The sequence below is a fragment of the Primulina eburnea genome, chromosome 9 (genome assembly GCF_022965805.1).
Source record: "Primulina eburnea isolate SZY01 chromosome 9, ASM2296580v1, whole genome shotgun sequence".
NCBI lineage: Eukaryota > Viridiplantae > Streptophyta > Magnoliopsida > Lamiales > Gesneriaceae > Primulina > Primulina eburnea.
Window position 1 is genome coordinate 30,181,850 of NC_133109.1, and position 24,177 is coordinate 30,206,026.

Genomic DNA, 24,177 nt, shown 5'->3' on the forward strand with positions numbered 1-24,177 from the left:
TTTTGTTGATGTTACTTGAGATCTTTTCCCCAATTCATCCATGGCGTCAACGGTAAAATCCCTATGGCAAACCCTTCGTCGATACGTGAAGAAGCCATGGGAAATCACGGGCCCTGCGGCTCATCCGGAGTACCTCTCAGCCGTTCCTAAGGCAACGGAGTATCGGGTCTACTGCCCCGCCACCGTACCCTCTCAGGCGATTGTGCCCTCTTCCCTCCCCGAGACTGTTTACGACATCAAGTACTTTTCTCGGGACCAACGGCGCAACCGACCACCGATTAAACGCACTGTTCTGAAGAAGGCGGACGTGGAGACGATGATGAAGGAGAAGGCTTTCGATCCCGCCAGCGATTTCCCACGGCCGTATTTGACTGCAAAAGTTGTGGAAGATGATAATGCTATTGGCGGTGGGTACCAGAAATGAAAGATCTGGTATGGCCTTCATCTTCTCTCTCTTTTCCTGAATGTTTATACATCTGGCTGACAAACGGGTTTTGATTCTTTTGAATTACGTTTGTTGATGGATATATGGAGAGTTACAAATGGTTGAGGCTTTTAATTGTCCATTGGTTTTGTTGTAAAAAATGGTGGTTTGTGTCGATGATCGATGTTCTGAGAATGATTTTGATATCAGAGGTAGTGACTAGTGATTTGCGAACTTTGAATTGATATGTTTTGGCTTACGTGCAAAGTTGATTAATTTCTTTGACAAATCTGTTTGGTTCTTAAAAAGATACATTTTTGAGGAATACGAGTGGGGGTTTAGTTTACATCTTGGTAGAATCTTGGACTGCAATTGAATCAGATCATGCTATCGCTGCTGCTGCTGCTGCTGCCATGTTCCATATCAACCCATTCGAAATGCATGTTCGTCAGAAGTTAGGAGAGATTTACTTGAACATGATTAGATCTCGTAGATTTTATATATACGTGGAATTATAAAATGCTTAAATCGACACACTCTTTCAAGTGGTTTGAGGTTGCATTTATAATTTAGATCTGTTGGGGCATCAGTAGGAGTGAGTGTGATTCTCTGTTGTATTCAGTGTTTGTGAGACTCATGTGTCATTGATGTTTAGAAACATTTATTTGGACTTGGAACGGTAATCTTGTGTTGTTTTGGGGCTCGCATGATGTGACTCTAAAGTTTGATAGTTGGTGATCATATAATGCTTTTATGATTGAAAGATTAAGACACTGGTAGTCTGCGACCTTTAAATCATCTCTTTATTTACATTATTTAGTCTTTCTTCGGTGCGCTTTGATTTTCTGGAGAAGCACAGTACCACTTCTATTCATCTGTACAATATTGGTAGAAAAGGATAGAAGTTGGAATTTAACCTCTGAGGAATGCATTTTCTCTTTATAACAGATTTGTCAGCTGCGACGGACCGGTTGCTGCTCACTACTTGAATTCGAGGTCATTCTAGCTTCAAGCCTGATCGCTTTGTTTCTTATTTCTTGCCGTATATCAATAATCACCTGTATTTCGACAACTTAGACGATCTAAGTTGAGATAAGAAGGTTTAGGACCTAAAATGTATTTGTGGATGACGTTTTGTTGATGATGTATTGTTGCCTTCAAGTGATATTGTCTGATTCTATTTTACTTGAATCCAATTTAGCTCTGGAGAATTGTGTAATTCATGTAATGCAACAAACCGATCTGCGTATGATAACCTTCTGTGCTTGTAATGCAAGTGGAAGGTAAGGATGATATATGTGAAATCTGCATCAATTTCAGTTGATATAACAATCTATGTTTTCACTTGTCACCTAGATTCAGTTCCTATAATGAATTGGCTCCATTTTTTATCGTCTCCCGCGACAAAACAGAATGCTTAAAACTCTTTTGACAGAATAAATCCCATTGTTACAGCTGTGGCACCAAAAAGTTGATCTGTTATTCAGACTAACAAATAATTAACTGTAATACAACAATAGAATAAATTTGTCCGAATAAGTAGATTATTAATGTAAAACTATTATGACATCATTAAACACCATAAGGTAATGTACACAAACTTAATGAATAATCTATATATTAAAATAAGCGAAACTTTAACCTATTTAATCCCATGCTATGTCAAAAAGAGTGGCCAATTTAGAAAAATTGCCGTCTTCAAACTAAAATCAAATAATTATCAGAAATGAGAGCCTTAATGGAAGCCTCATTCTTCAGTCATTATCCAAACAAGTATCTCCCTGAGGTACTCGTTGAATAAGGGAATCTGTAAAGAAACTGGGAGCAGCAGAAAGCAACCAATTTGTTGTCTCTCCCCCCTCTTGTATGTTTTATCTTTTTCTGACAAAAGCAGGCGTTCCGCTGTTGTCGAAAAAATCCATGAAGAAGCTGCAAGATGTTTGGTTCTGCATGCATATATTCTCTTGAATTTGGTGAACATTTTATGGAGAAAACAAATTCGATCAACTTTTATCTGTCTTGGATCTTGTAGCATATATGTTGATGGAATAGTTACTCCACCATCACAATCTCTGGACAGTGCTAAAGCAAAAGTCAACCCAATCCATACTATATGGTATTGACCAGGACCAAATTCGTGTTAGCGTAATTCTAGGCCGTAAACCTCGTAAGGAGCCTGGTACGCCTTACTCTCAGCTTTGCCAATTTTTCGGTATCCACTCATCCCTCTCAAGGCTAAGCTATCCAAGAATTTGAAGGGCACTAGTTCAATTGCAGATGGATTGGCTCTTGACCCAAATCCAATTCACCGAGAGGGCCTTATTGTTCATATGATTTCGGTTGCAGCTACCCAAGTTCGTGAATCTCCAATTTCCTACTATGAACTTTTTGAAAAACTAAGAGACTTCAAAGAATGTGGTGAATAATAACTCAGGCTTCGCCCCATGATCTTTCCATGGTTACTGTCTCCCAAAATTACCATCCCAATCTCAACCACTCTCGCCCAGCTTGTGTTAGGAGTCCTAGAATGGTAAATCCATCAACCTCACTGGAAAACACCCATTGTCACCTGCACTTGAACCTTCGACAGTAATCCAAGCTCTTAAAGAACCCCTTTAACAACAGGGTGTAGATGATGAACATAATGTACTTTTGTTGAATGATGCTTGGGAATTTATCTCGAAGTTCAGTTATGCGTATATACATTGCTAAATGGATATTTTGAGTGAGAGAAATCTAGATGACTCAATAGATAAATAATAAACTCGTCTTGTGGCAAAGGTGTTTCAACATGAGCAAAAGAGAGACGATTTTTGTGCATTCAATCATGTGAATTACAAAACCTGCAATGATAAAAATCATTTTTTTGTCTTGCCTTATCTAACAACTGGCCTTTGAATAATTAGATGTCAACGTTGTGTTTGTCCCTGGGACATTACATGAAGATGTCTGTGTTAGATAAGTTGTGAGTAGTGAATGAAAGGAAGTGAGAGTTGTCCCACATTGAGAAATGAACCAAGTATATTCTTCTTTATTAGTTCCAAGTTTGAGCTAAGGGTTTAGCCCCAAGAGGCACCAGAAGTTTTTGGAAGAGAAAAAATTCTGGTAGGCTGGGTCTCGGTGAAACACGCACGGCCGGCTCGGCCCGGTCAGGTCCAGTGTGGTGTAGTGTGGTCTCTTGACAGTGTTAATTTTTTTGGACAAAATTTATTTGGAAAATAATTTTTATTTTCAAAACAGTGCGTCCAATGTTTGCACCCTCCAGCCAGTGCTCCAGTTCTAACCAGTGCGTCTCGTGTGACTGTCTTTTGGCGCAGAACCGTGAGTCCCTTGGCGCAGAACCATGCGTCCCCTGGCTTGTGCGAGTGTCCCATGGCTTATTACAGAAGGGTGCGCCCTTTATGTCATACATGTGACTCGCTCTATATATATCTCTCTACCGAGCATTCATAACCTCTTCTCCGCATACATTTCATTGCATTCTTTTCTTCCGAAACTTGAAAGTTCAGGCATATGATTGTTCGCTGACATCCAGAACTTGAAGTGCTGCATTCTGGAGTGAAGTTGTATCTTGAGGACAATTGTCATTCCGTATAGTACATACATTCGGGCAAATTCGTCTTGTGGAAAAAGGAATTTCTTTGCCTCAACTCATATTCGTTGTACACCGAAAATCAAACAGAAAGACACATAACAGTCTATATGATACACAATCCCCTAGCCATATCCATCAGCAGCTTCCACATGCACATCTGTGAACTCAAGAAAGCTCTTTATCGTCTTAAAGAAGCACTCAAGCATGGTGTGATGCTAATAACATTTTTATTACCTTTTGGGTTCCACAAATCATTTTCTGATGCATGCTTGCTTGTTTAACATAACAATGGTGTCATGGCATATTTCATGGTCTATGTAGATAACATAGTTATAACAGGTAGTCATCCTGATTTCTCGGATCAGTCCGTTCGGCAAGCTAGCTTGTAATTTTTCCATCAAAGATTTTGGCTCTCTGACATCAATTTTTGGGAGCTGAAGTCATTCCCACTTCAAAGGGCCTCGTCCTGTCACAGCATCAGCACATTGCTAACCTTTTGACCAACGACACATGACTGGTGCAAAGAATGTAGTCACACCCCTGAAATAGTCTGAAACTCTATCTCTTGTTGATGGTTCTCCACATATCGACTCTATAACTCGTCCCCATGTATCAGTTTGCTGTGAATAATTGTCCCAATATATGCATGCACCAATGGAATTTCATTGACAAGCTATAAAAGGAGTTCTCGAGTACTTGAATGGCTCAATTTGTCATCGCTTGTTTCTCAAACCGGTTTCCTGCTAACTTCTCAGTTTTTATGGACTGATTGTGACTGTTAAGGACAGGAGGTTGTTCTACCACAACATATTTCATATATCTTGGTTCAATATTTTTTTCGTGGCATTTAGCTCATCAAAATAAGTTTCAGCACTCCTCCACCGAGGCTGAGTACAAGAGCAAATCCAGCAGCAGAAGTTTTATGGGTTCTAAATTTATTACAAGAGATTGGTGTCTATATACACCGGCCTCCTACCTTATTTTGTGACAATACAGGAGCCACATATTTATGTTCCAATCCTGTTTGTGTATGAAACATTTAGCTCTTGAAATCACTTTTTTCGAGAACAAGTTTCTGCCTATTCTTTTGTGGGCTTACAGAGGGTTGGTAGTCCATTTCTCATGATTCAGTTCCAAGATCTAGACTTTGATGGATCCTCCATCTCGCAGGGCGTGGACAGGATAAGTTAAAGGAGTAACCAATTCTAATATTATCTCCCTTATGCCTTATTTTTGTATCAATTAGTTAGTTCTTGTGTGTTTATGTTGTAGCAATAAGTAATATCAATGATCATGCGACACCTGTATACTGCTTTTCCTTCAGCCATGAGGTAGTTGGCAAAAGTCGTACCATATGATCACTTTTCTGTGAAGCACCTAAACTACTGAGAATCAGAAAATGTTCGTGTCCACTGGTAATGATGAATCAGAAAACATTGGAGGAGCCAATTTCTTGGCCTTTAATATTGCACGATGTGGGTTAAAATGAATTTCAGTGTTAATATATATTCTGATCCACTTATTTTATCACTGCAATTGCAGTACAATGATTCATGAAATGAGGCTTAGCCATGAAGAATAATGGTATTTTAAAGTAAATGAGATATTTACTCAATTCTAGAGATATGTTAATTTATATATACATTTGACATGATGTTTTACATAGAAGACGAGAAATGTAGAAGCACAGAGGGTAAGCATAACTTCTATTTTCTAAACAGTTGCCTGCAATGTTTCTTTGGCCAATTCTGCAGACCCACAGTGTCACTCGTGACTACCTCATTAATCAAGTCTTTAAAGATCAAGCGTTCGATATCCAACACCAAGGCTGGAACCTCAACACCGTAGTCTGCCCAGTCTTCCGATCGAGACATCATATCTGCATTTAAGATTCTGACCAGACCTTCTTCTTCGTCAAGATTGTATTCCGTCTTCTGCTGCACCCGGTCCACCTCCAAATATATTTCTTTTATGAGCACATGTGGGCTTACCCTTTTCCTACCTGGGATGAATGACCCGTCTGAAGCAATTTTGCGGGCATATATCTCATTTACCATATCAAAAACAACTTTTCTATGGCTTCTACAACTCGACTGTGACCAATCACTCTTTCTGTTGAGTTCTCCATCAGCCCCTTTCCATAATCTCCTCACTTTGTTCAAGGATGTGGAACATATTTGGATTGATCAGATGTGACGAGGAATGGAGCTGATCAGTCATGGAGATGACATTCACATCCTCAAGAAGTCGTGAAGCGAGTATCATCTTATTAATGTATCTGTGATCCTGATTTGAGCTCACATCCACCGATGCAGTTTGTTTTGCAGTAGCTTCATCAGGTTTGGTTTTCAACAATCTACGCTCATGGATTAAGTGCTTTATATTTTCTAGCTTCTTTTGATTGTACTCGTGACAAAGATAGGGTGGCAAAGGATTAAGTTTCTCTAGATTCCATAGAGCTTCATCAGGATTTGAACTTTCATCTTCTGCACAAGTAGGACACAACAGACAAAAATAATCACACGTCAGATGATGGATATGAGGTGTGTATTATACAGGCGAAACTTTTTAAATCATATGTTTATATAATGTGAAGTTTACTATCCACTTCAGTTTCTGTTTGCCACTCTGAAGAGAGAACAATACCTTTAAAAGCTGTTGATATCTTCTTTATTGGAGACGGTGAATCTTCTTCATAAATTGTGGTATCGAGAACTGAGATTGGACTTGGTTGTTCCATCATGGTCGCTGCAACTTCGACTGTTGGCGTGTATTCCATCAATGTTGCCGCTGAATTCTGGGATACCTAAAATGAAGGCTAGTAAACTAGGGGGGCAAAATAACAAACAAGAATTATGTTAAGTTATCTCTATCTTTTCTTACCTTGTGCGTTTTGGTATTTGTGCTAATAGAACGAGCAGTGCCTGTGACTTCTGTTTCCATCTGTGAGTATAAGCTAATGTTGTCTTCCGACTTTATAGAAACTGTATCACCTTGGTTACTTGAATATCTCGTCTCGCTGCTTCCCTCACTAAATTGATCATCACTTAATTGCAGATTTGTTGACTTTATGTTGAGTTGCCTGGCGTTGGAACCTTTTTCTATGACTTTCTTAATGGAGTAGCCTTTTGACCCTGGCCGAGTCTGATGACGGGGTTGTGGGATGGAATTGTCTTTCTATCCTGCCTCTATTCTCTGTTAATTTTGGGTTCACACTTTCAGAACTCCTTCCTAAAGTATTGCAACTTCTTACCTTCATCTGTGGAGACGCTTTTAAGGTTTGCTCTACTTTTGTGGTTCTCCTTGTAATCTTCTTTTCGATGGAAGGATCATGTGGAGCGGAGACACCAAAATCAATTTTCCTTGCTTTCAGATCTTCTACTACTTTTTTGTGAAGTGAGTTATCCCTGTACTGGTTAGAGTCTTGATTCTGAAACCTCTGCAAATGCTGTATTGCTATTCTGGAAACCTGAGTTGATCTTGAATGTTTCTCTCTGTCCATTACTGTTGCTGGTTTCATGATCACGATTGAAGAATCTGTTATATTCGGAAAGCTGTGCTCGTTAATGGTAAAAGCTTGTTGATGATTCTTTTTATCACGCCACATTGACAAGCAATAATTCTGATCAGAGCAGCTTTCATCTAAACTATATGCCCTTGTATGTGACGTGAACTGAACAGACTCTCCTCTTTGATTGTCCATTCTGTCTTTTGTTTTTTGCATTGCTTCGAGTATCCGTTTAAGAGCCCTCAGATCCTTACCGGACTTTTTGAATTCAAGTTCTGTTATTCTCTTCTCAATTTCGCCATAAACTGAAGAAGATCGATGCTGGATATTTGTTGAAGCTGTCCTACTGTGGGAAGCCACTTTGGGAGAATCTTGACTTGAATTTTGTTGCGTCCATGGAGCAGGTTCCATTGGAAACCTTGAACGGTTGCTTGATTTCCAATCAGAATCGGAATTAGGCAATCGTGGTGAGGCGGGATCATTCCGTGTAATTCGTGGGGAGTAACAAACATGGTTTTGGTTGCTGTTCTCTGCTGTTGAGGATGATCTTGAAACCAAATCTTTTTTGGGCTTCTATTGATGTTTGTGATCCCAGTATCACCTGGTGGCAACATTATCTGGGAAAGATTCCAAACCCATTAGCTTTGCTACTAAACTGGATGATCGGTTGTGGCTTCCCGGTTCTTGGTTCGTTTGGGGTACTTTGCTCCATTTCTCATTTTTCATGTGCAAGTCACAGCCCAAAAAATCCAATCTTGACTCGAGTGCTGAACGCTTCATGGTACTTGCTCTACTGTCTAATGATAACCTTGGGAGTTCTTTGAGCTTCATCGTTGACTTTGATGTCTCTCGTGATTCTCTTCCATCGTAAGAGAAGCGAGGAAGTGCCGGCCGCTCATCCTTGGAGCTGTTTGTACTATCCTGGGGCTTGGCAAGAACTCGAGTTGATACCTTGGCACTCATGGCTTTCGGTTTCACGTATTTGGGCAGCTCCAAAGGCCTGGGAGAGTCGACATGTTTCAAGACGCGGCCTCTTTTTTCATCTTTAGCTTGACATTTTACCGACAATCCATGTGCTTTTTTGTACAACGAGTCCTTCACTACATCTTGAAGATCATGGGATTTCTGCTCGTTCATAGCTGTGATCTTTGATCGGGTCTCAGGCATACCGATTTGCCTCACAGAAAGTGATTCTGGTTTAACTGTTCTGTTACATTCGAGTGATGAGAATATAGATGAACAAGAAGAAGACGATGAATAAGAGGGTCGGGACTGATTCCATGGAACTCCTCGATTTCTCCTTCTGCACCTCCAAATCTTCTGCCTGCCAATATAAGTTTCAAATTAAATAATGAAGGTGACAACTAATTTTAATGAATTTTGACCAATTTCTTCTTTCTTTCTCCAATAAAACAAAGAGTAGTACACTGCAGAATCTTACCATGACAGCTTTTGGTGCATTTTTAGGATCCAAATGGTGTTGAGCACCTGAAAGCATAAAGTTGCAGCTATATTTAGTGTTGAGAGAAATTTGACTGAGTGGAACCGATCTCTAAGTAGGTGCCTCTCTTAACTGTGTAAATATATCTCTATCTTTAATCTATTGTGATTTTCCAGATGGTTCACCATAAATGACATGCAAGATTGCCAAAGAATTGAGTTTTACTTGAAAAATAGATAATGAGTCATAAGTCGAGCTTATAACTTTCTGTAACTGTAAAAAAATACTCGAAGAATGAATATGAGAAACTACCTTGGATTAGCCTTTTGTGGTTGCGACTTGTTACACGCCGGCCTGCAAGAAAATGATTCGGGTCCAAGAGCTGAAATATGCCATTCATACACCCAATCTGCTTTTGCAGATCTCGATTAAGCATCCTCTCAGGCATATCCGTTTCCTTCCCCGATAACATATAATGAAAAAACTTGGATCTTTAATCCTCTGTTGCTTCTTGAATAGCTTATGTTGCCTCCAAACATGAAAGTAACTCGATTCAAGAAATATTTTGATCACGCAGTTAATCTTGAAGCCTTTTTTTATCACTGGACTTTTATTTCAGCATGTTTTGCTTCTTGTTTTCTGCCACAGGGAGGAATATACCGAGTCTTTCCCAGTGGTTTTAAGGTTTTGATTCAACCAGACTTTGGAAAAAAAATATAAACTTTCATTGCAAGCATAAAACTTGAAACTGTGAGCATGATAAATGAGAAGCAGAAAACATAGCACTTACACAGAGATGGGATTATGTTTAAAACTATAGATTTTCTGGATTCCAAAAATCAAGAATTGCCTGCCACCATCAATGCAGAATCTCAAAGATCCATCCTTCCCAGAAAACAAAAATGCTGTTTTATTTGGGTTTTCTCACAGAATCGAGAAAAAGGGTGATGTAGATTAGAGAACACAGTTTTCAGAGGGAATGTAGTTTGTGCAGGTAATATATATATAAAATGGTAAGTGTTTCTTTATTATAGTTTATTTTTTGAGGAGAGAATCTGAGTCAGATGTAGTGTGAATGTATGGGACACAGCTTCACTGGTCATATTCTTTGATTTCCATGTGGATCATGTAATGTGGGTGGGGTCAAGATTCTGGAGCCTGGACCTCTCTACTTTGGCATGTGGGAGTCTGTCAGATTGTGCAAGAAAGTGGATTCATTCATTTAGGCAAATACACTTCTGTCACAACTCTCTAATCACTCACTTCTTCTTCCTTTTTTTTTTCATTAATTTTAATAATAGATAGAAAATGTCGATTGGTTAGGACTCAGGAGGGGATATTTCAAGGTTATAACTCAGAATATGCCAGGTTTAATCCTAAAGAGTGGAAAAAATCCATCCGAGTTACAAGTCATCGTTGGACTTTTGGTTGAATATACAAATTAGATCATATTGGTTTTAATGCATGTTTTGGTAGTGTAAACTCATGGATAGAAACTCTGATGGTATCCAAAATTTTGATATCGATTGAGAACGACCTCGTAAAATTTTCTACGACAGTTTTGTAAGGTCTCTTCGATTGTTGATAATCTTAGTAAATTTATACGAGTGACAGATGCTTGATGTTGTCTTTAAGTTCCGATTGGTCTTGTTTTGAAGTTCAGTTGCATGATTCACATAACTTAATGGTAAGTGGTTGCCATTTTAATTGTTAATTTCAGCTTAGCATTCAAGTGTATAATATTATAAGTTCATATAATAGTAAGTCTAATAATTATTTTTTAATGTTAATGTGGTCCGGTATTAATTGCTGGAATTGAATGTGAAAATAAGGAAGAAGACACAACAGTTAATGTCTTCTTTTAATGAATTATAATTGAGCAAGAAAATATAGATAGAGGGTGCAACTGTAATCCATCATAATATATATTCAATATAATCTTTATATAGTAAGAATATGGCTTCTTTTGCTTGTTTGTTTACCGATTATTATTATTTTTAGAGGATACCGTGTTCAGTAGTAGGTATTTTGTGAGACGGTCTCACGAATCTTTATCTGTGAGACGGGTCAACCCTACCGATAATCACAATAAAAAGTAATACTCTTAGCATAAAAAATAATATTTTTTCATTGATGACTCAAATAAGAGATCCGTCTCAAATAATACGACATGTGAAACCGTCTCACATAAGTTTTTGCATGTCTTCCAATAACAATATGTATACATTTTTTTTAATATTTCTGTCAGTAATTGATTCAAGTTTTATAAAATATTAGAATTTTATATTATTTCATTATTCATACATTATATATCATTCATCATTTATCTATGGAGCGAAACAGTATCTAAAAGGATTAACTAATCAAATTAGTTTCCATGACTTATATGTGTGGTAATATTCTCTCAAATGGGCGATGGTAAAAAAAATACATTAAAGGAACTTGAATAAATTATTTTTACTCATATATTTTATTTTTGGGACATATGCCCTATAATTTATTTAAAATTTTCTCAATTATATCTGTAATTTAAATATTGTCCCAATTAATTGTGGGTATTGATTGAAGCACTTTGATGTGCTGACAGCCCAACCAATAATAAGTTTGTTTAACAACGAAAATATCATTTAATAACATGGATGGCAAAGCGCATTCAAGGGACACTTTTATCTATGTTTATCCTCTCACATGTTCATTCAATCACATTGATAAGGGGCAGATTCAAAAAATTCAAGGACCTAACTGGTTAACTTGAAATTGGATTCTATATTTTGATTGTGGAGAAATGCCATATTAAATTGATTTTTTTTCTTCTCATTTATTGTCACGTCCTAGGCTAAAGCCCGTGTGACTGTACAATAAGTTCTTATCGACACTACTTTATATCCGGAATCGTTTTATGAAAGGCAAAAACTCTATCTGAGACGGTCTCACCAGTCGTATTTTGTGGAGACAGATCTCTTATTTGGGTTATCTTTTTTATGCTAAGAATATTATTTTTTATTGTGAATATCGGTAGGGTTGACCCCGTCTCACAGATAAATATTTGTGAGGCCGTCTCACAAGAGACCTACTCTTTATGAAAATGATAACACAAGTTGTTATAAAAGTCTATTATAAGCCTTTAAAAAGTATTTTAAACTTTTATTTTTAACGACAAACCCTTCCATAGTTCGCTTTCTTCTTCATTCTATTCATTGATCTTTTACTTTAAGCATTTTATTTGGAAGTTCATCAAAATCTAGCTTCCTCATTTGAAATAACAGGAAGCATCTTAGTAATATTTTGTGAGACGAAACTTTAAATTTCATAATAAATTTACATAATTTTGATTTATGATGACTTTTTCCAATAGGAGGCACCACCAATTTTCCGAAGCTCCATCCATTTGTTATTTTTCTTAAAGAAGTGGATGCTCTTGCAAGGCGAACATGGGGTGTTTTTCCCAAGAAAGATCCTTTGTTTGCTTGAAAATTTAAATATATATTGTAAAATAGTTGATGAGTACATAAGTATATCTGTCACATGCTATGAATTTTCAAGTTATTTGACTTTAATAATCGAATAAAATTGGATGATTTGATAGTTGAAACATGAAATAGAGGGCTACAAAAGAAGGTTGGCACATCACGTGTATAAAGTAAAGATATACTTCATAAGGCCAAAACCAACTCCTGATCAATCCCACTAAGCTTATACCATGCTCCAAGAAATCATCCATTCGAGGGCGATCCAACATACACGAATATGATAATTCACCGATATTACTTAAGAAAACGGAATGTGATATCTTTACCCATCTGTAATTACCCATATGTTCGAGGTGGATCTAGAAGACGAAATGTGATAATTCATCGATATTCTTAAGAAAGATCCGAGTTAAATATGATAAGTTGGAAATATAAATTATATTTTTTAAACGTAGTTAATTCGTGAGTGATCTAATTGAATTTTCAAAATAATCTTTTATATCGCTGAGACGTCCGCTCGACCCCTGCGAATCAACAACCAGGTGCAAGGACATATAAACTCTTGTGTGAATTAGGCTAGTCAAATGGGATCATTTCCTAATTCTTAATCAGATATTAATCTAGTTTCATAATCATTTAATGGAAGAGGGTGTGTGTCAAATTTGATTACAATAGACCAATAAAATAGTGTGACATTTCTAATTTGAGTAAGGGTACATTTTGCTTCTGAATAAATATTTTCCCTATATCATGTGACATGAGATATTTACAAGTTTTTTTTGAATATAATGTGATATATATACACACACACACACACACACACACACACATACATAAATTAATGATATTGTAATGGTCATATTTCTAAATGATTAATATTTTTTGGGTGTTATTAATTGAAGGAAAGAGTTTTGGTAATAAGTGTTTATCAAATTTCAATCTTATTCATGTATTTTTCGATTTTTGAAATTTTTTATCTTTTTTTATCAAAAGTGTTGATGTGAAATTACACACGTAGCACTGTAACAATGTCACGTCGCGAATTAATAATTAGAAATTTAACAAAACTGATGACAAAATTACAAAGAGACAAACATGAAGTAACAAGAAAGCAATTTCTCTCATTATTGAAGGATGAACAAGTTTACAAGCCGATAATTAGAACAATTTTAAGCAAAATATAGTCGTTGAATAATTAATATTTTGTCAATGAAAGTTTAGAGGCAAAAATAATTGAGTAGGTCTCTTGTGAGACTGTCTCACGAATCTTTATCATGTGAGACGGGTCAACTCTATCGATATTCACAATAAAAAGTAATACTCTTAGCATAAAAAATAATATTTTTTCGTGGATGACCCAAATAAGAGATATGTCTCATAAAATACGACCCGTGAGGCCGTCTCACACAAGTTTTTTTTGCCAAAATAATTTGTTAAAAGTCAAGAAACAATTCTTAGAAATTAAGGTGCATTGTCATGTGCCAGATCATAGGAAGTGTGTAAATCAGAAGTCATATGTATGCACATGTCCACTTGCCTTCCTGCAACTGCGATCGAATCAATAGGGATCTGGAAATTAGTTATAAAACTAAAAATAAATATAATTTAATGAAGAAAATATATTATAAAAGATTTCTTCAATCTGGAAATTTCGTCTCGTGTCAGGTTTAACGACTAGTGGTTACCCATAATATTGGACCGATTAACTGTAAAGATTTTGATTCAGAAATTAAATGAAGATCAATCGTCCTAATAATAAAATTGTGAATACAAAAATATATTAAAGTTAATAAATTTAGAAATATAAAAGACGTTCACAACTCAAAATACAAGTGTAAACAATAACTCGAATTATTTCGATAGATCGCAAGTCGTTCATGTAATATGATAATAACATTAACTTTGTATAAGATTCCAAATTAAACGAGTTAACGAATTCGAGAGTCAGATCAAGATTTTTTTTAATAATTATCACATATTGCGGGATTATATTTTCGTGGAATATAATAAATCTCAATAAAATTATTATCATCCGACTAGAAATTAATTTACAGAATAACAATATAATTCTTACAATAATAAATTGATTTGGGCAACCACTCTAATATTTTTAAAGGTTTACCAATAAAGATCATGTAAGTACTTAGTTGGATTCAAGTGGAAATCACGTAAAGTAATCATGAAAAAATATTATTGTTAATTTTAATCTTGATCTTATATATTTGATTTTATATCTTGTAAAATTCTAGTCTTAATCCGCTATTTTTTTGGGGAAATTTAGGTCCTTTTTTTTTCCAAACTGACGCCACTTGTTCATATGTGTACAATGTCATATCAGCATTCTTGATGAAAGATGAATAAATTTTTTTAAAACACATAAAAGACTAAGACTGAATTTTGATAATATAAAAGAACAAAATGACCAAGAAACAAACACACACAACCAAAAATTGGAATTTTCCCAAATAATATAGCATAAAAAAACTTTAGAATTGGTTAACGTATTTTTACATTGAATAATGAGTGATGAAATGCACATAGATTAGTCTATTCATTCATTAAATTATAGTGTTCAGATTCATGAATTATACTGGAAAAGTGGATATGTTATATTCAACTTTTGGGGAATAATAAATTTGAAAAAAATTAATTGGTACTTTGCAATTCAAATATCAAAGTATCCTACAACATTAAATAAATCTTTTTATACTTGGAATTCAAACATTGAACTGTTTTACAGGAAAATATACACGCATATCATTCCTAAACATCTTGAAATATAGTTCTCATTACATGAGTTCGATTCTCATTGTTTGCAAGAAGTGCAATTATTGAGAAGAAGATTTTTGGGATGAAATAATTGTTCGTGGGGTAGAGCGATTGAACTATGAAACTTATATCGTCGAATGATTTGAAATATTTGAGTTGCATCCAGTGGCGGAGCCAGAAATATGGCTCTGCCCAGGGTAAAATTTTAAACTCTAGAATCTTTTAATATTTTAAATTGATCTACTCGGACTAATATCATATTATTTCAAAATTATACAAAATTTATATATACATTAAAAAAAATATTGGACCACCCGGACTAAAGCCCAGATAAATGAGCATATGGCTCCACCCCCGATTGCACCACTATTATTCGCTATATTTTTTTGTTTCGTTTGATGAATCATCTGTTCGATGGTTCTTATTTGGATATTTTTCTTAACAAATGCAGCGATTTTTTTTTTTATTTTTTTTAGTAAGTATGGTATTTGGAGAAGAAACAACGAAAAAATAGTGGGAGGACGACAAAAAATTGAAACAAATTCCGTCAACTAAATTAACAGTTCCTATCTATGCACATTATTACACGATAAAATTCAGAGTCGTCCATGAAATCGCCGTTTTCTATACTATGTCGTATGTAATGTGGTGAAATAACCACTATATTCTCTAAGTTTAAGACGGAATCTCGAATTTAAAAGTGAATTCATAGTAAAATACCAGAGATTGACATGATTTAATGATTTTGAGATCTAGAAAAACTTCAAATATAAAATAATATAAACACGTGAAATCTCGTTGCAGTATAATTGGTACATGGAAATCCCGATGTCCGATGAAAAATTATTGTACACTTGCACAAACATGCAAGTACTCTAATAATTCAAATAATAACGAAGGCTGTGGGCGAGAGAGTCAGTAGTCAGTACATTACTTTTCGGCTTTTATTATTTGCGCATGCCTTAGCATCATCCTTGTCTTTCCGCTACATTCGATGCACTAAATTTCCAATTTATGACTATATATTGGAAATTTAGTGCATCGAATGTAGTGGAATATATATATATATATATATATATATATATATATATATATATATATATATATATATATATATATATATATATATATATATTGTTTACGCAAAAATTTGTAAATGTTGGTGGTCAAGTGCAAATGCACCTTCTTGAATGACAAGCGGTAACAAATCTAACTTTTAACTTTAACTATTCAAAGAACGTGAATTTAAAATTTGACTATTTGATATGATTTCCTAAGCTGAAATGGACCAAAACAATAGAAAACAATGAAAATGACGTTGAAAATTTCTGGAAAACCCTAAATATGATTTACATATATAAAAAACCAAGAGGAATCTTAATAAACATTAAAATTATTATAAGGTTGGATGAAAAGTGAGAAATTGCTGAATAATCTAGAGAAAATCTTCTGGAAAAATAATATTGGAGAACAAATGAAATTCGAACGATGAAAAATTTGTAATTTTTAAGAGTGTGTGCCATTCTTTGAGTGTTGAGACCCTTTTCCTTATGTCCATTCCCTTCTTTTGTTCAGATTTTTGGGAGTTTTCGAAATCTCTCCGCTATCTGAGTTGTTCAAATTGTTTGGTAAAAACTTGTATGATACGATCTCACGGATCTTATTTTATAAGACGGGTATCTTATTTGGATCATCCATGAAAAAATATTACTTTTTATACAAAGAGTATTATTTTTTATTGTAAATATCGGTAGAATTGACACATCTCACAGATAAAGATTTGTGAGACAGTCTCATAAAAGACCTGCTCAAATTGTTTTGAATTGACGAGCTTCCATAATTTGTGGGCTAATCCATTTTTTCAGGATTTAGGCTTAAGTAATTGGGCTTGTACAATTTTAACCCAAACAATATTATAAGGAAGAAAAAACAAAAAAACAATAAAACTTCAAAAACAAGTATAAAAAGTTACCTATTTAATTTTTTAAAAAAATCCAAAAATACAAACGAACACAATTAGGGATAATTGTTTCCCAAATCACTTTTTATAAGTAATCGAAGAAGGTTTTCTTCCTCTTCGAAAAATTATTAAAAAGTTATTTGACATTTGGGCCGCCAACATTAAAGATAGAGAAGACATTCTTCTTATATTAATTGGGCCGGCATATATTTGTTCTCAATTATCATACGGGCCCTTGTTCAAATTCTACTTAAATCAAACATATATAAACGCAGTATTCTCATCGAATCAGTTTTGACCAACCGAACTGACCAATTTTTAAAGATAGGGTAGCAGATAACCTAAATGTAAACGGGGAAGAGAATGATTCAGTCCATCCGTGTTAGTTTTCTTCGATTGAGAAGTTAGGGAAACGGGAAGAGATGGATGAAAATGGGAGTGTCGACAGATATATTAAAGACTTTCTTTCCTTGTCAAACCTGCCCAATACCAGAGTTTAAAGGCAAGACCCAATACATATTTTTAAGAAACCTAGCCTACGCTAATCATGAACAAGCAGATAAACTCGATCCTATGACAAGTAACAAGAATTCACGAGGCAGCTGCAGGCTCAACACCACCAAAAACCCTGGTGTTATGCACAGAACCAGTTCCCCCACAACAAATATGTTTCTTCTGCATTTGGCCTAAACATGTGGTCAGTAATTCACTATAAAACAGAAAAAAAGACAGATGATGGCCATTAAATCTAGCGCTAACACCCTCAAAGTGGGTTGAAGTCACCGTTTCTTCCTCACCACCAATTAAAGTTACTGATTTTTTGGATAATCGAGGCCAGTTATACTCAAAACACTCCCCAAAATAAATACAACACACATGCAAAAGTCACGAGGACCAAAATAGTTGAAGGTGATCATACTGTAACAAAGCCATCCTATCCTTCCCTTGGTCAATGCAACGGATTGACAACAAACAACCATATGTGAAACAGTTGATTAAGAAATCAAACTTCAATCTGTTAAACCAAAACTCAATCTCACACACCAAAACACCTAGCACTCCGACCATGTTGCACAATTTCCACACATGACAGTTAAAAAACCGAAAGACAAGTCAAGAAGCCACAATAAAAATATTAGCTCATGCTTCAGTGGAGAGTTAACTTTATATAATTATTTCATGTCAATGCTACAGTCGAGTAACCTTAACCCAAGCTAGTCAATTCAATTGGACAAGTCAACTCTATACAGGCGGATAAAGGAGAACAAAAGTCGAAAATATAAAGACAGCCATATCTACAGGAAACAAATACAAAAGCTTTCAACTGTCTAAAAATCTAATTTTTCCCCGAACCAACAAGCCATGGACAGAAACATTAAAATTAAAAATATTTTTAAACGTACAGGAAAATAAATTAAAATTATATTCAAAGAATCACGAACCGAGTTTCCAAATGCAATTGTCAAGAATCCATAACATTATCAAAACCGGCCAAGAAGTCTTGCATCACAACACAGAACTATCTATTTCATTTAAATTATAACATGAAATCCAGAGGAGACAAAAACATAATCGTTAAGCAGAGGAAGATAAGATGGAAACGGAAACGCTCAGAAGCCGAGCTTGGTGCGGCGCCAATGGCGGCGCTTAGCATTGTAGCGGATGGTGTTGTCAGTACGCATACGGATCCAATACGGGATGGGCCTGTTCTGCCTCTGCTTCTTCGCCAATTTCTTCTTTATCATGAAAGTCTTGTGCGACGGCTGATTACACAATCATGCACACAATATTAAATTATTCAAGAAAAAACAAAGGCATTCATTTGTAAGCCTAAGTAGAGAAGGGGAGATAGAAAACTGTACCATCTTGATTTCCGGGGGCAAGAAAGCTCTCTGCTTTAGGGCTTCGGCTGCGCAAACTTGTGTGCGGCTGCTATATAAACCCTAACCCTAATAAATAATTTTAGTACAGAATTTCCAAATACCGTAAAATTCTCGTTTACCCTCTTAAAGTCAAGAAATTGCCGAACGGCCCCGGAGGATATTAATAAGACATTATTACCCTTCAGCTTCTGTTAACGGAGAAATTTAAAATCAGGCAAATAATATTTAATTATATTATATAATTATAAAGATGAAGAGCATAAGAGGAAAGATAAAAAAAGTTCATTTTATCATATATTTTTTATTAAATAAAAATAGATATTTTTTAATATGATAAAATATGTATATTTGGTTGATCAAGAGAGAGAAATTTACTATACTCATATAATTTTTTTTTATTATTATTTTTGTAATTTGAGAAGAAATATATTTTTTATTTATAAAAAAAATAGAGTAGGTCTCTTGTGAGACGGTCTCACGAATCTTTATCTGTGAGATGGATCAACCCTACCGATATTCACAATAAAAAGTAATACTCTTAGCATAAAACGTGATACTTTTTCATGGATGACTCAATTAAAAGATTCGTCTCACAAAATACGACTCGTAAGACCGCCTCACACAAGTTTTTGTCTACAAAATGATACAATGAGCTGAAATTTAGTTACCACAAGCCTCAACTTAAATAATAACAGCAATATAAATATTTACTTCATAATATGTACAAAATTATTATAATTTTATTTCGTTATTAATAATAAAATGAGCGTATTTAACATAAAATAAAATTTAAATAATATCAATCTTAAAATATTATTTTAATAAGTGATTATCGTATATTCATGAAACATATTAAAAATATTAAATTTAAGTGTATTTCTATAATAAAATAAAATTAATCTTACATTTAATTTTAATATAAAAAAATTTTCTTCTTATTTTAAAATTGTGAATAAAAAACTAAGAATTTTATTTTCTATTTATGTGCAAAAATATTTAGAAATTGATATATACATTGAATTTTTTTATATAAATATCTTTAAAAAAAAAAAACCAACCAGTTAATTATTAATTATTAAAAGTTTTTTTTGGGATAATTAGAAAACTTAAAAACTGAAACCTTTCGCGACACTATTCCTGAGATAGGGTTTCAGTTCCTCTATACCGGAGCTCTCTAGGGTTCCAAATCTACAATTTCAGAGAATGGCGACCGTTGTCCCTACATCAGAAGAAGATCCTGCCCTTTCCGTCGTCCGTTTCACTGCCGAGTTGTCATGGGGAGATGCAGGCCCGGAGGTAATACTTACACAAGATTTATCTACGCATTAAATAATACAGGTTTTGTGGAGACGTATGTGGAAGTTTGGTTGTGTGCGTCTGATTGTAATTGCTCCGTGATTATCGTCTGTAACGGAATTCTGTGTAATTTTGATGTCCGTGTCGAAAGGTGGCGGAGGAGCAGGTCAGTAGATTGTTGGCGGAAGCTGGAGAATGTATGATTCAAAACCGATTGTTGGATTTAGCTTCGTTGATGCTTACCTCCGCTGATGTGATCATCTCGAAAGCTTCTGAAAAAGGTGATATACTTTGCCTTGGATGAGGCTCTTTAGTGGTCACTTGATGGTTCTGATGTTTTAATACCTGTATGCTGTGTGGTCCAGTTTTACATTCTTTGTTGGGGTGATACCCAGTTTGCAATTTAAATTAGTTAAAGTCATAAATAAAAATCTTGTGTGAAAACAATGAATTTCAATAGTTGGACGCTGTTGGGATGTGTTTGTTTGGTCATTCTGATTGAATTACGTGAATCTCTCTGTGAGAATTATGTGTTTTTGTTATTCTTCCAGGTTAGTTTTTGATTTGGTTCTGAGCTGATCATTAATTTTTGCAACTGAACTAGTTATTCCAAAATTATGTGTTTGGTTTCTTAGATGTTTCTCGCTGGCTGCTAATTAATTTCATTTTAGATCTTGAATGCATATATGTTGTCATATGCAACCTTGTTAAGAAGCCTGAGAGTCTTGATCAAGCGCATGAGATGGCGGAGCTTATAGCAACCAAGTTAACTCAACAGCTTAACAATAAGCCTGCACTGCGCCTAAAGATGTAATGGATATTTTCAATTAATCATCAAGATCCTAGGACCTTATAACTGCCGCCTTTAACATTTTCTTTTATACAGTCTATTCAACCTCTACAACCTACTGGAGAACCCGTATAGCCGATTCTTTGTTTATATGAAGGCACTTCACTTGGCAGTTAGTGGAAATGTTACAGAACATGTTGTTCCATCTTTCAAGAAGATGGATAGCTTTCTCAGGGAGTGGAATCTTGGAGTGAAGGACCAGAGAGCTCTCTTTCTTACTGTTTCTAATATATTGAAGGAGACTAAGAGGTTAGAAATATAAGTTATTCGGTTTTTACACTTTTACGATACTTTTTCTTATACAAAGAAATTATTTCACGACCTGATCATCAAACAAAATTCCTGTCTTTCCAGTACTGCGAAAGAGACTTTTAAATTTCTTGTCAAGTACCTGGCTACTTTTTCCGGCGAAGATGCGTCCACTCTTAATGAGGCTAAAGAAGAAGCTGTTCGAGCTATTATTGAGTTTGTGAAGGCACCTGATATGTTTCATGTAAAATTCTGCATGATTTCAGTTGTGAACATTATTAAAATCCATTCATCTTTTCGTGCTTTTGATCTTGATTACATCCCTAATTATGTTAGAATATATTGTGAATATCGTTACTTGGTTGCCATGTCTTATGGCTGCTCATGTATCATGTCTCTTATGCAAGAATTTTTTTTTGACCCTGTATCATCATTGATGTAAAAGTGCCAGTTTTTTTTATTTTAATTATGAGACAAACGGAGTTCTTCTCTTGGTGCGAATAATGGAACATGTTGAATTTTTAAAATTTTAATCATAAGAAACGTTGCGTGGATGTGGTGTTGTTGAGAAAAGCAATGAACTTCATGCTACCAACTTCGAGCCCTACTTTGAGCACATTAATGACAGTCTCTGCGCAGATATTAAATTTTTTATTTCTTGAAATAAAAATAAGGGTGTTACAAGCTTCAACATCTGTACAGTTCCTGTGCAAATGTTAAGGTCCGCAATATTCTCATTAAATGTTCACTTGCATTTCTAGAAGTTATCTGTTTCATTTCTCATTGTTAACCATTTTGAATCATATTCTCTTCATGTAAAATCCACAATGACTATCTAAAGTAAACAAGTCTTGATTGATTATGGTCAAGAAGGTACAGTTATGACCCAAAGCTATTCTTTTTAAGCTCACTTCCAGTATTCCTGAAAGTGATCTAGTATCTCTTACCAGTTACGGTAAGAAGAATCTAGTTCTTCTTAAGACCATGCTGCAACGGATATATGAGTGGTCAACTTTTGAAATATTTTGTACTCCATTGTATCAGTTCTCAAGCAATTCTATGTTCCGGACCTTTGGGGTCTATTTCATGTTCCTCGCTGTGAAGCACGACAGTTCTTTTTTCCCCCCTCTTAAGAGCTCAGCTGAAGAATAAATATTGAATATGAGGCCATAAATATTACAAGCAGGTCCAAATTTCAGTCTTGTTAGTCCGGTTTAAAGCAGTTCTAGGCACTTTTGGGTCTAAGGTGGTTCCAAACATTAAATATGTGTCTGTGATACATCCTCACTTCGTTGTCTATGCCTTAGGTATGATAAAATTTTGAAATATTTTTGGTTTATTGTTTTGGCATTCTCTGTTTGATGCATCTCAATGTATCATGTTTACTAGCAAGCATTTAGTTTGGCCTTCTCATTTTCCACATTCTATTTTGTGCACCAGAGTGATTTGCAAGACATGCCAGCTGCTTCACAGCTGGAGAAAGATGCTAAATATTCCCTGGTGTATCAACTTTTAAAAATCTTTGTGACTCAAAGGCTGGATGCATATTTGAATTTCCACGCGGCAAATCCCACTTTAATCACAAGCTATGGTGAGTTGTTGCTTGTATTTCCTGCATTTGAATATTACATGCTCTAAGCCTCATTCAGCAGGTTTGTTCAACTTAGTTGGCAAGCCAACTCTTGTACGATGGAGTTTAATGTTTCTATGGTATGGTGTAGGCCTGGTGCATGAGGATTGTGTTGCTAAGATGAGGCTGCTATCCTTGGTTGATCTTAGCACAAATGAATCTGGTTGTGTTCCTTATTCACTGATTAAGGAAACACTGAAGGTAATGATTTTCTTTCCACTTATGGGCATAATATCTGATTTACGTCTCCAATCATTTATGTGCTTCATGGCTTTCTTAGATAGAAGGCAATGAGGTCGAGCCTTGGGTTGTGAAGGCGATAACAGCAAAATTGATGGACTGCAGGATGGATCAAATGAACCAAGTGGTCATCGTCAGGTACATAATATACTTTTCAGATGCATAATTTAAATTGATATGAAAAGCATCTACAAGTTGTATTTTGTATTGCAGCCGCTATACTGAACGTGATTTTGGGCATCAGCAATGGCAAGCACTTAGATCAAAGCTAGGAGCATGGCGGGTAGGATTCAAATCTGGCATTTCTAATTTGATTATATGATGTAGCTGAATCAGAGATCATGCGCTTTTTAAGATCTTCTATCTGTGGATGCCTAAACCGGTTCATTTGTGTATTTCATTGGGTTTTGTGACTGATTTAGATGACAAATTTTTTTCAGGGACACATTTCGAATGTGATTACTACCATCCAAGCTAACAAGATAACTGAAGAGGACACTCAAGCAGTGCAGGGTTTGGCGAGTCGCTGAGACTTTTATTCTTGCCTTATTTGATTTTGAATTTTTGATACGTGTCAAATTGAGTATTGTATCACCCAGGGCTGGCTTGTTCCCCAGAATCTCGACTTCAGGCCAGTCACATTACTCTAATTTTGGTTGAGTTAAGGTTTATTGTAGCAGAATGAATTCTGTTTGCGCCAGTTTTATTCTATTAAATTTTGTTGGAAGAGTCACGTGAATTCTGGTTGCGCCCGTTTTTCACGAGCTTTCGACATATTATCTTAATTTTCATTTTTTCCTCTGCTTCGAAAACGTTCAGAAAATCACTTGTACCGGTGCTAGTGATAAAAAATATATGGTGA

The 24,177-nt window shown here is 35.3% G+C and overlaps 3 protein-coding genes, 1 long non-coding RNA gene and 1 pseudogene across 4 annotated transcripts; 3 read left to right on the forward strand and 2 right to left on the reverse strand.

The window, feature by feature from the left end:
• LOC140841574 (uncharacterized) lies at nt 1-1,643 on the forward strand. Its single transcript, XM_073209096.1, has 2 exons — nt 1-432; nt 1,373-1,643. The coding sequence occupies exon 1, from the start codon at nt 41-43 to the stop codon at nt 422-424; it is 384 nt and encodes a 127-aa protein (XP_073065197.1). The 5' UTR covers nt 1-40; the 3' UTR covers nt 425-432; nt 1,373-1,643.
• A 3,982-nt stretch (nt 1,644-5,625) lies between these two features.
• LOC140840881 (protein LONGIFOLIA 1-like) lies at nt 5,626-9,416 on the reverse strand (annotated as a pseudogene).
• A 7,984-nt stretch (nt 9,417-17,400) lies between these two features.
• Nucleotides 17,401-18,746, forward strand: LOC140840520 (uncharacterized). The gene is made up of 2 exons (XR_012120012.1): nt 17,401-17,945; nt 18,001-18,746. It is a non-coding gene; the product is annotated as an uncharacterized lncRNA (long non-coding RNA).
• On the reverse strand, nt 18,614-19,051 carry LOC140840519 (large ribosomal subunit protein eL39x). The gene is made up of 2 exons (XM_073207704.1): nt 19,030-19,051; nt 18,614-18,930 (listed from the first exon to the last, which is right to left on the reverse strand). The coding sequence occupies exons 1-2, from the start codon at nt 19,030-19,032 to the stop codon at nt 18,778-18,780; spliced, it is 156 nt and encodes a 51-aa protein (XP_073063805.1). The 5' UTR covers nt 19,033-19,051; the 3' UTR covers nt 18,614-18,777.
• Nucleotides 19,052-20,154: 1,103 nt separating this feature from the next.
• Nucleotides 20,155-24,042, forward strand: LOC140841575 (uncharacterized). Its single transcript, XM_073209097.1, has 10 exons — nt 20,155-20,346; nt 20,498-20,627; nt 21,018-21,156; nt 21,233-21,445; nt 21,551-21,689; nt 22,886-23,036; nt 23,167-23,276; nt 23,356-23,453; nt 23,529-23,598; nt 23,756-24,042. The coding sequence occupies exons 1-10, from the start codon at nt 20,254-20,256 to the stop codon at nt 23,843-23,845; spliced, it is 1,233 nt and encodes a 410-aa protein (XP_073065198.1). The 5' UTR covers nt 20,155-20,253; the 3' UTR covers nt 23,846-24,042.
• The last annotated feature ends 135 nt before the right edge of the window (nt 24,043-24,177 follow it).